At 40.5% G+C, this 15,711-nt stretch overlaps 1 protein-coding gene and 1 long non-coding RNA gene across 6 annotated transcripts in view; one reads left to right on the top strand and one right to left on the bottom strand.

Annotated features, from left to right (window-relative positions):
- The window catches only part of LOC137628783 (L-asparaginase 1-like), a 303,952-nt gene that overhangs the window by 259,466 nt on the left and 28,775 nt on the right, over window positions 1-15,711 (top strand). For all 4 annotated transcript variants that reach the window (XM_068359997.1, XM_068359999.1, XM_068359996.1 and 1 more), the window contains 3 exons: window positions 132-347; window positions 4,123-4,296; window positions 12,670-12,843. In XM_068359997.1, the coding sequence (XP_068216098.1) occupies window positions 132-347; window positions 4,123-4,296; window positions 12,670-12,843 (564 nt within the window). The remainder of the gene's footprint in view (window positions 1-131; window positions 348-4,122; window positions 4,297-12,669; window positions 12,844-15,711) is intronic.
- The window catches only part of LOC137628785 (uncharacterized), a 146,778-nt gene continuing 135,202 nt past the window's right edge, over window positions 4,136-15,711 (bottom strand). For both annotated transcript variants that reach the window (XR_011041391.1, XR_011041392.1), the window contains exons 2-4: window positions 15,326-15,343; window positions 12,703-12,883; window positions 4,136-4,273 (exon numbers count right to left, since the gene is read on the bottom strand). This is a non-coding gene — a long non-coding RNA (uncharacterized lncRNA). The remainder of the gene's footprint in view (window positions 4,274-12,702; window positions 12,884-15,325; window positions 15,344-15,711) is intronic.

Here is a 15,711-nt window from a genome sequence, read left to right as displayed (position 1 = left end):
AATTTTGTCACATTTTTTTCTTTCTTACTGTTTGGTATTTAACATTCTAAGGTGGGTCAATTACATCCTTTTATCTCTTTATTTTATACTTTTCTTAAATCACAACTAAAGGACCCTTTGGTCTTTGGCAGATGATGATGTCCAACCTCCGAGGAGAAATGACAGCAGTGTCGCAGGAGGACGATGGCTTGAACAGAGAGCTGGATGTGGTGGGCTCCATAGCCAGAGCTCTCCAGCTGTCATCCAGCGACGACGTAGAACACGTGAAGGAACTGCTCATCCCAACGCTCTTCTTCTCTGCTGTCGTCAATGGCGATATGGCACGCCTCGAGGAAATTTACTCTAATGTAAGTATATAAAAAAAGAAATAAGTTCATAAGCATGTTGTACTCTTTTCATGTGTTGCAAGCATTGCTCAATAGGTTTTTCGTGGTAATTGTTACAGTAGGCTGTAAAGTTCCTTTCAATTATTGGAATAGTAAAGTCTCTTAGTCTGTCATCGTCCAGGTTGCCAGGAGCTTTCGCTCCAGGCTGGGGGTTTTGGACCAAAATGGTCATAGCCTCTAATTGATAATAGTCTTAGTCCGTTGAAGGTATTTTAAGCCTTTACGTTACACTATCAGAGAGGTGTCAATTGGATATCCATATATTTTGGTATTTTTAACTCCTTTGTCTGTGGAAATTTAGCCCGACACGAGTATTAATCATCTGTTCTAATTTTAAGTAGGCTATCTTTTAATAATATTGATTGTAAATGCAAGACATTCAGTTATTAAACTTTGAGCCTGAACTGACAAGTATATTATTTAACACGCTCTTTAAGCAAGCCTCGGTCAACATTATTGTTTTCATTATAAAGATTCAATGAAAAGTGTTAGTTAATTGTAAAATTTTGACATTTCATTTGGGATAAAACTGATGTACTAATAGATATCTATTGAAATATGCTGGTTAAAATTGTTTTACGGTTTTTGTCAAAATTGAAATGAAACTCTTATGTTTTTTTTAGGAATATTATGCCAACGATAAAGGCTACATTAAAGTTACTGACCACGAAAAACCATTTTCTGTATTAGATGGCTTATCAATTTGAATTTGTGCAGTATAAAATGAAAAAAACTATACTTTTCAATTCATTGATTCAATGAAATTTATATTACTTTAGCAGATTTTAGTTCTAGTAATATCCAGTAGCAATGGAAAGGGTGATGATAATTATGCTTTAGTCCCTGTGGAAAAAAAAAAACTTTAAGGGGAAACTACATTCATTCGAGTTTTGTATTGTCCATCTGTAGTAATGCATATGCTAAAGCATGTTTTACAAATAGCATATAACTTAAGATGAGTATGGTTGTTAGAAATACAGTATAAAAAATGAGGTGCATGAATATTTTGATAAGAAATATTGAGGATGTTATCGAAGGAATATTGTCTAATTAATGTATATATGCCTTTCGCTTCAGACGGCAGAATGGGTAAGGTTGTTCCCGGTTTCTCAGACAGTTTTTATGCAATTCAATTCTGCTTTTTATCTCTTAGATTCTACAGCAAGATGATCACTCGCATTTTAACTATATGAATAAACAATTTGATTTCACTTTACGTTTAGTTGCAAAAAAAGGCCAGTTTGTGTTTAATATATGGATGTTTTTGTTTAATGCAAACATAATGTAGAGCATTTGTTGTAAATGGTAAAAATTATTGAATAGTGGTTCCAAGTTTACAGTAATCATAAACATTACAGTTTTAAATATCACAACTAAAAATATTGGTTTTTTCCATTCCATTGGTAATGGCACTAAATTTTATTCAAATGGAATTTTGATAAAAATCTGTTATATTGTATAATTGAAATCTGCTATACAGCAAATGCTTTTTGGAAATTTCTGTGGATTTAATTAGTCTGGTACCTTACCCCATCAGCAGTGTGTATTTAATGTAAATTTTATTTTGCTCATAACTATATGATTTTGATTATTTGCAATCTATAATTACTGATTAAAGAAACGCTTTATACCGACAGTACACTGCTTGTGATCATTTACAAATATCTGAGAAGAAAGATTTATTAATCTCATTACAAGTGATTTTTAGTACAAGCATTTTTGCTGCTTGCTGAAACAGATTGGTTTAATTTCACCGTTGCTTTAATTTTTTATTTGATTTAGCATATATCACTATTTTCAAAATGCGAGTTTACGATTCAGACGTCTTTCCTGTAAGAGGTTCGAATTTAGCCCAACCTTCCAAATTAAGTCTTGAAATGACTTTTCAGACTTTTATGTTACCAAAATTGAAGTGCTTTGAAATCTTAAATTCCTAACTTTAATTGCAAGGTAAGTTGAATTATTTATTAAGGAATAATTGGCACAGATTTAGTAATTAAATATTACTAATTGGCTCTAAATGGAATTGGCGCAGTTAAGGTACTGTTAATTCTATCTTGTAGGAAAGGCAAATTGCTTTAAGGCAGGATGTATCCTTGCACTTAGAAAATAGTTTAGAGGACGAGTGTAGTTCGTTGGGGCAGGCGTAAACCTTATTAATCGTGAAATCTATTTTCCTTATGGGGTAATTTTTTTTTTTATCCTGGTCTGAAATACAATATTATGACACTAGTTTTATGAAATATGATTTAGTGTTACCTTGCCAGGAGTGAAGTTGGTTAGGAAGCAAAGACAATGTTGAGATTTAGTCTTATGGTAAGGTAAGGGTATGACTGTCTAAAGGGGACCAAACTCAACTGTTAGGTAAGGATACGGCTCCTAGGGTAGGTTAGGCTAGGTTGGAAACCTTAGAATAGGTAAGGAACCTTATAATAGGTTGTGTTCTTGTGTTTGTTTCCCTTTTAATTTTTTTTTTTCAGTCATAGCTTCTGAAATTTTATACCTGGTCTGTCCCAACCAACTACAAAGGCTCCCATAGTTTAGTAATTTAGTCTTGAGGAAAATGCAAACTGTAGTAAATTGGGTAAAATTTGGTAATTAATACTCTTATAAAATATCATTAATATATTTATTCAATATATTTATTTGTTCAAACACACAAGAATTCAAAATATAGAACTGCATTAATTTCTTGAGCTTTTCAAATTTTGAATTATTGTTTGTGCAATATTTGACATTTTTTTTTTTTTTAAATATTCAGGAAAGTAATAGTTAGCTATAAATTTTGCATTTCTAAATATATTATTTTTCCTGAAGCTGAAATATTAAACTTTAAGGATAATCATTTTGATTCCTGAATGTTACATGTCATATATCGATGTATTGTTTAGAAAGCATAATTCAGCATTATTTAAGTATCATAGTAATTGGTGGAAATAGCTATCATATTTTAAATACTTGCTTATTTTTCTTTCCAATACAGCATGAAATTACAATATTAAAACAAATTTCTCACTTGATTTTTCATGGATTAATACTTTATTGAATTTGAAACAACACTATTTAACATTCTTAGAAACCATTTAGTCTTATGAGGTAGTTCATCTTGTCTAACTAAAATTTATAAATAGTAATTACTAAGTATACTAATAGCAATTACAATTTTAAGAGATATGATAGTGGATATAACATTTTTTTTCAAAGGCAGTTATCAAGCAGTAAATTTTAATTAGCAAGATTTTCAACGAATATTTTAAAGTGTTAATGTCCACTTATTTTCACTTACCTATTACACTAGTTTACTTATATAGTATTTTGATTGTCAAATGTTTGTATATTACAATACTGTAAATTATGTTCATCAGCATGCATATAATTTTAAATTATAATAGTCGATATATGCACGTATAGATTTGTTCATGTATGTCAAGCCATTACTAAAAGCGCTCATATTTTCTCATAACAGAATCGGTCTTAACTTGTTCTTCCCTATGCTGTGCTGTATTAAGTCTCATACAATTGTTTTAGTGTCTTTTCATACAGTACATCAAATTACCCTCAATAAGTATGAATGTTTTTGGGATCAGATCTGAAAGTAGGCTACACATTTAGTTGAGGTAAAAATGTTATATTACACCACACAAACATTGTATCCAAGGAGTTTACTTAACCAACATAAAACTGTTCTTCACCTTCCTGAATTGATAGTCCCTAATGATACATATGAACCTTCCAGGGAATAGAAATAAACATGAAAGACGTATCGGGATGGACTGCGCTTCACATGGCTGTCAACGAGGGGCTGATGGATGTGGTGATGTGGCTCCTGCAGAGAGGGGCGTCTGTCCACGTCAGGGACAAACAGGGCATGTCGCCCCTGAAAGTGGCTGTGGAAGGAGATCACCATAAGGTTAGTCGTGGATATCTATATCAATATCTTGAGAGAGTAATAAATTATTTTTAAGGAGAAATTACAAGGGAAATGATAGTGAACCTTGAAAACTGGATGGAGGTTAATGTAGGTTGCGTGAATCAGGACTTTGTCCTGAATTTGAAAGACTAGGATAAAAAGGTACCTAAAGTAGAGACTAGATTGAGGATAAAGGAGGTCTGAGAGAGGACTGAATAATTTTTGCAATCTTGGTATTGAGAGAGAATTAAGGAAAGATTTAAAGATGTTGATGAAAGTTATGGCTAATAAGATTAAGCATAAACGGTAAAATATTTCAGTAACTACTGCTGCTTATCAAAGAGAACTTAGAGAGTAGCTGGTGTGAGAGAATTAATGAACAAGTTAGGACAAGAGAGACATCAGTTAATTGTGTTAACAGATTTTAGAAAGAAAATTTTGAGGTAATTTTTAGTTTGTAAGTTATAGACTTAATCAAATATAAAGATTAAATCAAGAGTTGAGAGTACATTAAACTAAATGAATATTAGTAGGCTCTCACAAGTTATGAGGAAATGTCTTGGGAGGCAATATTCAAATATACAGGCAAAAGAATTTGTATATGTATCTTGCAGGCAAGTATTTTGTGGTTACTGAAAGGATTAAAAAAAACTTGAAAATCCTGTCTATTGAGCATTTTTGTAAGACAGGTGGAAAGAAAATCCTGTCTATTGAGCATTTTTGTAAGACAGGTGGAAAGAGAGAATGTTAAGATATGAATGTACTGTATATTATACTGTGTCTATAGTATTGACAACTAAATGGAAGTAACCAGAAACTTCATCTACAGAAGGAAAAGTGGTGGTTGGTAATTGTATACACTTATTTACCATCAGCCAAGATTTTAATACCCTGCACTTGTAATACCATGCAGCAATAATAGCTGGAAATGGCCTGCAATGCAGCAGCAACCAGGAATGAAAATGGTAAAAGCAAAATAGAATATGTATGACGGAAGTAACCTGTGCTGCAGTATTGGCAACTATATCTACAGAAGGAACAGTGGCTGTACTGCAGGAGCACCAGTAGTAATAATCAGGATCAGCATCTGCTATAGGACCAGTAGGCTAGCTGGGAAAGACATCGCCAGTAGGAGTTGTAGCATCAAGAAATTGAATTCTGTAGGAGTAGCAGAACTGTATGAGAAAAAAAGCTGGAAAGCTGAAATTGGCACACATTCAGGAGCAGCAGAACTTTCAGCCATTGTACAGTATGCATAGCTGTTAAATTAAAATGCTGGATAGAACATTCCTGCCAGGAGAAAAACCTGTAGAATCAGCAGTTGCATCCACAGTTGCTAGGAGAATGTACTGCATGAGTGTTAGAGGTACTGCTGGAAGTAGCATGCAGTACAGAGCAAAGGAATCAATTGCATAAACTACTGAATCTACAACATAGAAAAGTGGTTGATAATGTCATGAACTGCAGGAGCAGGCAACCTGAACTGCACGTGCACTATAGGAGAAGTAGCAGCTGCAGGGTACTAAATGCAATGCTTGAACAGCAGCACCAGTAGCCAATATTAGGAACTGCATGCACTGCTTTTACAGTAACATCTGCAGGGAACTGATACAACCAGAAACAGTACACTACAAGAACTGAAGTCACCAGCAACAGTTCACACTGCAGAAGTAGCCAGCAGCACCACCCAAAAATGACAAACACTACATTAGTGGGTGCCAGAAATGGCAAGCTTGTGCAAGAACTGAAGCAACAGTACCAATTGGAAACTGTGCACAGTGAAGCAGCAACTGGAAATGGCACACTGCATGATATGAAACCGCAACTAGAAACAGCATGTAGTGCAGAAGCTGGAAGTGACATGCACTAAACGAGCAACAGCAGAAGTAATTTGAAATTACCTAGAAATGGCATGCAATAGCAGCTACAAAAGTCATGCATAAACACAAACAGTAGAAGAAGCTGGAAACTGTGGACAGCAGCAGCTAGAAAAGTTATGCATGGTATGGGCAGCAGCAAAAGCTGTAAACTACGCTCTGTAGATGCAGAAACGGTTACAGGAAACTTGTGCACTGCAGGAGCTGCACCACATACTGAAGGACAAACAGGAGTATCCGGAAATTGCAGATACTATAGCTGCAGCAGTAATCAGAAATGGCTTGCAATGCAGGTGCAATCAGAAACTATAAGCACTACATGAGCTGAAACACCATATGGAAGCAGCACGTACTGCAAGAGCATTAACAATGTCCAGAAATGGACACCCATTGCAGGTGCAAGAGCAGGGGAATAAGGAAAAGGCACACACTGCAGGTGCACTAGCAACAGTGAGATCCGGAAACAGTACCTACTGCAGGCGCAGCAGTGGCATCTGGAAAAAACACCCACTGCAGGCACAGCAGCGGCATCTGGAAATGGAACCCACTGCAGGGTCAGCAGCAGCATCAGCATTGGGAAATGGCACCCACTGCAGGTTCAGGAGCAGCATCAGCATTGGGAAATGACACCCACTGCAGGTGCAGCAGCAGCAGCGTCAGCGTCTTGAAATGACACCCACTGCAGGCTCAGCAGCAGCGTCAGCATCTGGAAATGGCACCCACTGCAGGTGCACCAGCAGCGTCAGCATCCGGAAATGGCACCCACTGCAAGTGCAGCAGCAGTGTTAGCATCCGGAAGTGGCACCCACTGCAGGTTCAGCAGCAGCAGCATCCCAAAACGGCACCCACTGCAAGTGCAGCAGCAGCATCAGCATCCGGAAATGGCACCCACGGCAGGTGCAGCAGCAACATCAGCATCCGGAAATAGCACCCACTGCAGGTTCAGCAGCAGCATCAGCATCCGGAAATGGCACCCACTGCAAGTCCAGCAGCAGCGTCAGCATCCGGAAATGGCACCCACTGTAGGTGCAGCATCTGAAAATGGCACCCACTGCATGTGCAGCAGCAGCGTCAGCCTCTGGAAATGGCACCCACTAGGTTCAGCAGCAGCGTCATCCGGAAATGGCACCCACTGCAGGTTCAGCATCAGCATTGGGAAATGGCACCCACTGCAGGTGCACCAGCAGCGTCCGGAAATAAGCACCCACTGCAGCATCAGCATCAGAAAATGGCACCCACAGCAAGTGCAGCAGCAGCGTCAGCATCTGGAAATGGCACTCACTGAAGGTGCAGCATCAGCATCCGGAAATGGTACCCACTGCACGTTCTGCAGCAGCGTCAGCATCCGGAAATGGCACCCACTGCAGGTGCAGCAGCAGTGTCAGCATCCAAAAATAAGCACCCACTGCAGATCAGCATCAGCATTGGGAAATGGCACCCACTGCAAGTGCAGCAGCAGCGTCACCATCCGGAAATGGCACCCACTGCAGGTTCAGCAGCAGCGTCAGCATCCGGAAATGACACCCACTGCAGGTGTAGCAGCAGCGTCAGCATCCGGAAATGGCACCCACTGCAGGTTCAGCAGCAGCGTCAGCATCCGGAAATGACACCCACTGCAGGTGTAGCAGCAGCGTCAGCATCCGGAAATGGCATCTACTGAAGGTTCGGCAGCAGCGTCAGCATCCGGAAATAGCACATACTGCTAGTGCAGCAGCAGCGTCGGCATCCCGAAACATCACCCACTGCAAGTGCAGCAGCGTCAGCATCCCGAAACAGCGCTCGCTGCAAGTGCAGCAGCAGCATTAGCATCAGAAAATGTCACTCACTGCAAGTGAAGCAGCTGCGTCAGCATCGGAAATGGCACCCACTGCAGGTGCAGCAGCAGCGTAAGCATCAGGAAATGGCACCCACTGCAGGTGCAGCATCAGCATCGCGAAATGGCACCCACTGCGGGTGCTGCAACAGCGTCAGCATTCGGAAATAAGCACCCACTGCAGGTGCAGCAGCAGCATCAGCATCGGGAAATGGCACCCAATGCGGGTGCAGCAGCAGCGTCAGCATCGCGAAATCACACCAATTATAGGTGCAGCAGCAGCGTCAACATTTGAAAATTGCACCCACTGCAGGTGCAGCAGCAGCATTGACATCCTGAAAAGGTACCCACTGCAGGTGCCGCAGCGGCATCTGGAAAGGGCACTGACTGCAGCATCCGGAAATGGTACACTGCAGGTGCAGCAGCAGCAGCAGTGGTGGCATCCCGAAAGGGCACCCACTGAAAGTGCAACAGCACAATCCAGAAACAGTATCCACTGCATGTGAAGCAGCAGTGTTGGCATCCAGAAATAGAACCCACTGCAGGTGCACCAGCAATGTCACCATCCAAAAATCGTACCCACGGCAGGTGTAGCAGCAGTGTCAGCATCCAGGAATGGTACCCACTGCAGGTACAGCACTGGCAGTGGCATCTGGAAAAGACACCCACTGAAGGTGGAGGTGCAGTAGCAGTGCCATCCGGAAACGGCACCCCACTATAACATCGTCAGCAACTGAAAATGGCACCCACTGTAGGTGCAGTATCAGCATTGGGAAATGGCACCAGCTGCAAGTGTAACAGCAGCGTCAGCATCGGGAAATGGCTCCAGCTGCAGGTGTAGCAGCAGCGTCAGCATCGGGAAATGACACTCACTGCAAGTGCAGCAGCAGTGTCAGCATCTGGAAATTGAACCCACTGCAGATGCAGCAGCAGCAGAAACTGCACCCACTGCAGGTGCAGAAGTGTCAGCATCTGGAAAAGGCACTCGCTACAGCAGCAGCATCCGGCAATGGCACATTGCATGTGCATCAGCAGCGTCTGCATCAGGAAATGTCACCCGCTGCAGGTACAGCATGCAGAAAAGGCAATCACTGTAGCAGAAGCAGCGTCAGTATGCGAAAATGGTAACCAATGCATATGCAGCAGCAGCCTAAGTACCCAGAAATGGGACTCACTACAGGTGCAGCAGCAACATCAGCATCAGGAAATGGCACCAACTGCAGTTGCAGCACCAGCGTCATCAAAAAATGGCACCCACTCAAGTGCAGTAGTAGGAGCGGCATACAGAAACTGCACCCGCTGTAGGTGCAGCAGCAACAAAGAAATGGCACCCACTGCAGGTATAGCAGCAGTGTCATCCCAAAGTGGCACCCACTGAATGTGCAACAGCGACATCTGGAAACTGCATCCACTGCAGGTGCAGCAGCAGCATAAGCATCCGGAAATGGCACCCACTGCAGCTGCATCTCAAAACTGCACCCACTGTAGCAGCAACCATGACATCTGGAAATGGCACCCACTGCAGGTGCAGCTGCAGTGACATACAATAATGACATCTACTGCAGCAGCAGCATCAGCATCCGGAAAGTGCACAAATTGTAAGTGCAGCAGCAACATCTGGTAATGGCACCACCTGCAGGTGCAGTAGCAGCAGTGGCAACTGGTAATGGCACCCACTGCAGCAGCTTTAGTATTCAGAAATGGCACCCACTGCAGGTGCAGCAGCGGCATCTGAAAACGGCACCCGGTGCAGGTACAGCAGCAGCGGCATCTGGAAACGGCACCTGCTGCAGGTGCAGCAGCAGCATCGTCAGCATCTGGAAACGGAACCCACTGGCAGGTGCAGCAGTATCAGGGGCATTCAGAAACTGCACCCACTGCAGGTGCAGTAATGGTATCCCGAAACGGCGCCTAATGAAGGTGCAACAGCATCATTTGAAAACGACATCCAATACAAGTGCAGCAGCATCGTCAGCATATAGAAATGGCATCCACTACAAGTGCAGCAGCAGCATCAGCATATAGAAATGGCACCCACTGTAAGTGCAGCAGCAGTGTCAGCATCCAGAAATGGCACCCACTGCAGGTGCAGCACCAGCAGCGGCATCTGGAAATGGCACCCACTGCAGGTGGAGGTGCACCAGCAGTCTGGAAATAGCACCCACTGTACGTGGAGGTGCAGTAGCAGCGGCATGCAGAAACCTCACCCAATGCAGAAGCATCAGCATCCAGAAATGGCACCCATTACAGGTGCAGCACCAGCAGTGGCATCTGGATTTGGAACCAACTGCAGTATCAGCATCGGGAAATGGTACCTACTGCAGGTGAAGCAGCAGCATCAGCATCCGGAACTGGCACCCACTGCAGGTGCAGAAGCAGCTTTAGCATGTGGAAATGGGACCCACTGCAATTGCAGTAGCAGCGTCAGTATCCAGAAATGGCACCCACTCACAGGTGCAGCGTCAATCCGGTAATGGCACCCACTCAGGAGCAGCAGTAGAAGCGCATCCAGAAACTGCACCCACTGCACGTGCAGCAGCATCAGCAGCGACATCTTGAAATGGCACCCACATGGGTGCAGCAGTAGCAGCAGCAGCAGCGGCATCCTGAAACAGCACCCACTGAAAGTGCAACCGCAACATCCGGAAATGGCATATACTTGTACTGCAGGTCTGCGCACCCACTGCAACAGGCTATAACCCTAGTTGGAAAAGCAGGATGCAACTAGCTCAAGGGCTCCAACAGGGAAAAATAGCCCAGTGAGGAAAGGAAACCAGGAAATAAACAAACTACAAGAGGAATAATGAACAATCAAAAAATATTTTAACATTTAATTAGATCTTTCAAATATAAACTATAAAAACTTCAAAAAACAAAACAAGAGGAAGGGAAATAGATAGAACAGCATGTACCCTCAAGCAAGAGAACTCTAATCCAAGACAATGGAAGAAGCAACAGCAGCCAGAAATGGCATGTACTGGGAGAACAATAGCAGCCAAAAATAGCTTCCACTACAAGACCAGCAGTAGCAGGAAGAGGCATGCACTCCAGGCGCCGAAGCAACTGGAAATAAAAAGCGCTATAGGAGTAGGAAACTGCATTCACTGCAATGTTGCTTCACTGTGATACAGGGGGTTTACCAACTAATAATAATAAATTGACAACTTATATTTTATGGCCACACAAATATATAGTGTACTTTTACAACTATACTTGATATGGTTACTCAATTATGTTAAGAATGAACATTTGCACTCTGTGAAAAATCCACAATACAGTAACTATAATATTATACAATTGTCAACTATTAGCAGGGCAGCACCTCACTCCAATTTTGTCAACATTGTGCACTGTATGCAAAGTAACATATTAGCTATGTTTTTGAAAAAAGTTCAGAAGTAGCAACAGCAACGATGGTTGCTTAATGATCTTAATGATTAACTCTACAACAGTATTGGAAAACTGCAGGATTAATGTTCCAGTATAGCTGACAAAGCATATAACCTTCCTTATTCAGTGGACAGAAACAGAGAGGAGTCTGTAAGAAAGGTTTTAGAAATCAGATCTTTTAGGGAAGCCTAAACTTAAGAAATTTCTTCCCTAGCAGTGCTTCAATACTGAACCCAATTCCCAATGCAGATTCCAGTGCTGGGTAATATAGCCTAGATTCATAAATCCAATGTTTTAGTCATTTAGGTGGGACCTATCCAAGTTACCTCGAGTGATCTTTCTTTCTAATTTTGGCCACATCCATCTCGACTAAAGAGGAACCCAACTGAATATCTTTTCTTATAGTCTTCTGCCTGTGTTGATTCATTTGTAACCTTTAAAAGTGGATACTAACAACTTTCTTGATCTGCAAAGAGAGCGCAACAAGAAATTTGCTCATCTTGTAATAGGGACTTGTAGTGGTTTGGTTTATGGAGTTTGGGCCATATGGCTCAGCACTGATGCAGGAAGGTCGTTCAGACCTGAAGAGTAACTAGAGGAAAACCCTGATTCAGCCCAATGAAAAGGTAAAGTAGATGGATAACAAGGGATGCTGCAAAGACTTATTGGTAATACCTATAGCTGCAAAGACTTATTGGTAATACCTATAGTGTATCGCATTAGGTGCTATGACACCAATAACTGCATTAGGAGGAATCATGTGGCTGTCTTGTACTGCAAGAACGGAAGTTCACTTAACACCTTGCCAGATGCAATCTCAAGAGGTATCTTTCCTTAGGTTAGCAATAGTGTCCTCTGCCCAACTTGATAACTGTTTTTAATGAGGCACAGTTTAAATTTTAGATGAATTATTGTTGGAAATATTAGCAGTTTTTATATTTTTCTGCCCAGAAGTTGTCAAAAGATTGAAAAATAATAGAACCACATTTTGCTTATTACAAAAATAATGCACATTCCCCTTATTGCAAAATGTTTCATACTACTATAATGGTAACAATTGACATAATGACAACAGCTGTATTAGAGAGGATTAAACCAAGGTTGGATGACACAAGGTATAAGTATTGACATCACTGTCAACACTTTTCTTTTGTGACATATATATATAAATACACCCATATTCATAGATTATATGCATTTTTATTACCCACACTATATCACTTTTGAATAGTTTGTAGTAACATAATCATCAATCTCTACTATGATACTATATCATTATTTTTATTTCCTCAGATAATTGAACTTTTGGTGAAGACTGGCGCTCACCTCACAGATTCACCGTTGAGACTCGGGGAAGTGCTGGTTGCAGCAGCAGCATCTGACAGTTGCAACAGACTGATCTCTTACAGACTAGCTGGCGTTGATCTATCTCTCCCCGACCCTTGTGGACGAACTGCTTTGCATGCGGTATGTAACTTCGGTATATCGTCTTGCATCTTCTACTTAGCTGAAATATATATATATATATAAATGTAAAAGATTTGGATTAGTTTCTTTTTGTCTAATTGTTTGTAACTTTCTCTTTTTGTGTGTGTTTGCTATGTTTAAACTCAATAGTTGCGCAGTCATAACTACTGTTTGTGTATGCATGCAACAATGAAAACCATTTATATTTAACTTTGGTGCAAATTCATTAGACAATAGTAAAAAAATATTCAGAAAAATACGTCTTCATAATTTACACTCTTTGGATTCAATATAAATCATATTTAAGTAAAAGTTGATTCCATTTATTCACTTTAATTTAAACATGAGGCCTGCACCAAGTGTTATTCATTTGGGTTTTTATTATAGACTATGAAGCATCTAGATGAAAACCAGACTCGGGGTGAAGATAATGTGGGTTTTGGAGCTGAACTAATCTATTATGAACTCTTTAGACACCCCATCGTATGTTCCTTTCATGGAAAGTTGGTGTTACATGAACTCAATTGAACTTATCTCTTCATATCTTGCCTTTATACTTCAAGAGTAATTTATAGCTGTCGTAAGGTACTGTAACGAAGCTAATGTTAAGTTGAACCAAACATGCTCATTTAGAGGGTGTCACAGGAGTAAAATCTTGAGCCTCATGATGACATAGAAACTTAGCATTGGCTGAAAGCTGACACAAGAGAATGACAAGAGCTGAAGTAGTGTCTTGCAGGACCGAAATGGTGTCATAGGAGTGAGTTTATATACTCAGGAGCTAAGCTAGTGTAACTGGGACACAAACATTAGCATAAGTAGTGTCACGGACACACACATGTAAATAAAATCAGCTGAAATGGTATTACAGGGCACAATAGGAGTTGAAGTGGAGTAATGAGATTGATGTTGTATTATAGGAGTAAATACATAAATGAACCAAGGCTGTGACACAGAAGTGCAGAACATGTCCCAGGCAGTCATATAGAAACACTCCATAAGCCAAAATGGTGTAACAAGAATACAATAGTTGCTGAAGTAGTGTCAGAGGAACGAAGACACGTGGCTAAAGGGGCATCACAGGAGAAAGTACTAACAGGAGCTGACCTGGTGTAACAGGAGTGTAAACATAATCCAGTTTGGTGTCACAGAAGCAACAGAGCATGTAGACAAGTTTCAGAAACACACAAGGCTGAATTGGTGTCAGAGGAGCACGATTGGTGTTACAGGATTGAGCACTAACAATTGCTAAGCTAGAGTACAAAGAATTGAAGTTGCATAACAGGTGCACAAGCAAGTCACAACACCATTTTGACATGCTAAAGTGTTGTTATGAGAAAGTATTATATTCTACATTTAAACATCTACATGCATACGTACAGGATACTGTACTTACACCCATAGTTTACAGTGAAAATATTATGAAAAGAATACTACAAACTAAATCAATAAACTAAATATCATTATTACTGCTAGCTAAGCTTCAACCCTAGTTGGAAAAGCAGGATTCTGAAATCCCAAAGGCTCAAACAAGGAAAAAGCCCAGTGAGGAAAGGAAATAAGGAAACAGACAGAACAGTGTACCTTCAAGCATAAGAACTCTGATCCAAGCCAATGCAAAACTATGGTACTGAGGCTTGTGGCACTACCCAAGACTAAGGGATCAACGGTTTGATTTTGGAGTGTCCTCCTTTTAGAAGAGCTGCTTACCAAAGCTAGTTTCTCTTCTACCCTTGCCAAGAGGAACGTAATCTCTGAACAATTACAGTACAGTAGTTAACCCCTTGAGTGAAGAATTGTTTGGTAATCTCAGTGTTGTCAGGTGTATAACAGAGGAGAATGTATTAAGAATAAGCCAGACTAATAGGTGTCTGTGTAGGCACATAAAAATTAGCAATAACCAGTGTAGTACAGTATTATCTGGCCAGTCAAGGACCCAATAACTCTCAAATAGTAGTATCTAAATGGGTGGCTGATGTCTTGACCAACCTACTACCTATTGCCAATCCTCAATCCAAGAAATTGAACACTTCACTAATACTTCACTAAAAACAATTACACTTTATATCTAAATATGAATACTGTATACCATAACACTTCATCGCAGTTTCTTCATCCTCTGTAAAATATTTATTACAGTGGTAAATATGACAGGATATATCACCAAAATGATAAATACACTACTGAATGTCTGTGCAAGTATCACAAACTATTGATGGTCCATGCCAGTACTGTATTATCATCACATGTGCATCTTCCTTTACTTATATTGATGTAACATTCAGCAGAATTGGCAACTATTTAAAAAGAGCCAATAAAGTCTGTATATATTGCACTCCTATCTTATCCGGACTGAAAAACACATGAACCTTTTTTGTTGTCATGACAATATCCAGATTCTATTCTTGAGCAGACATCATCAGGTGCACTTCCATCTGTACTAGGGTCACAAAAACAGGGAAATGAAAAGGAAGGCACTCACAGCATTGGATCTGCATTCCTGAAAAAGAATAGATTGATAAAAACAGGAAAATGGGAAAATAACCTACTACAGCATGAGCTGAAATATTGTCACAGGAGCACACAAATGTGTACTCAAGAGCACAAACTATGATTAAAGCAATCGTTCAAATGAAAACACCATAAATGTTTATAACAAGAGCACAAATATTACTAAGGCAATGTCACAATAGCACATATGTATGCTAAAAGGTTTATCACATGAGCATAAACCTGTACTGAAAAGGTGTTGTACATGATTAAAAAAAAAAAAAAAAAAGTCAAGTTAGATAACTCCTGATACTTGTGTAGGCCTCTTTGTTTTATCTCTGGCTAAGAGATATGATGCCAATGAAAGGTCACATTCAC

Source organism: Palaemon carinicauda, chromosome 36 (genome assembly GCF_036898095.1).
Source record: "Palaemon carinicauda isolate YSFRI2023 chromosome 36, ASM3689809v2, whole genome shotgun sequence".
NCBI lineage: Eukaryota > Metazoa > Arthropoda > Malacostraca > Decapoda > Palaemonidae > Palaemon > Palaemon carinicauda.
The sequence above is the reverse complement of the archived record's forward strand: the minus strand, read 5'-3'. Positions and strand labels throughout refer to the sequence as shown.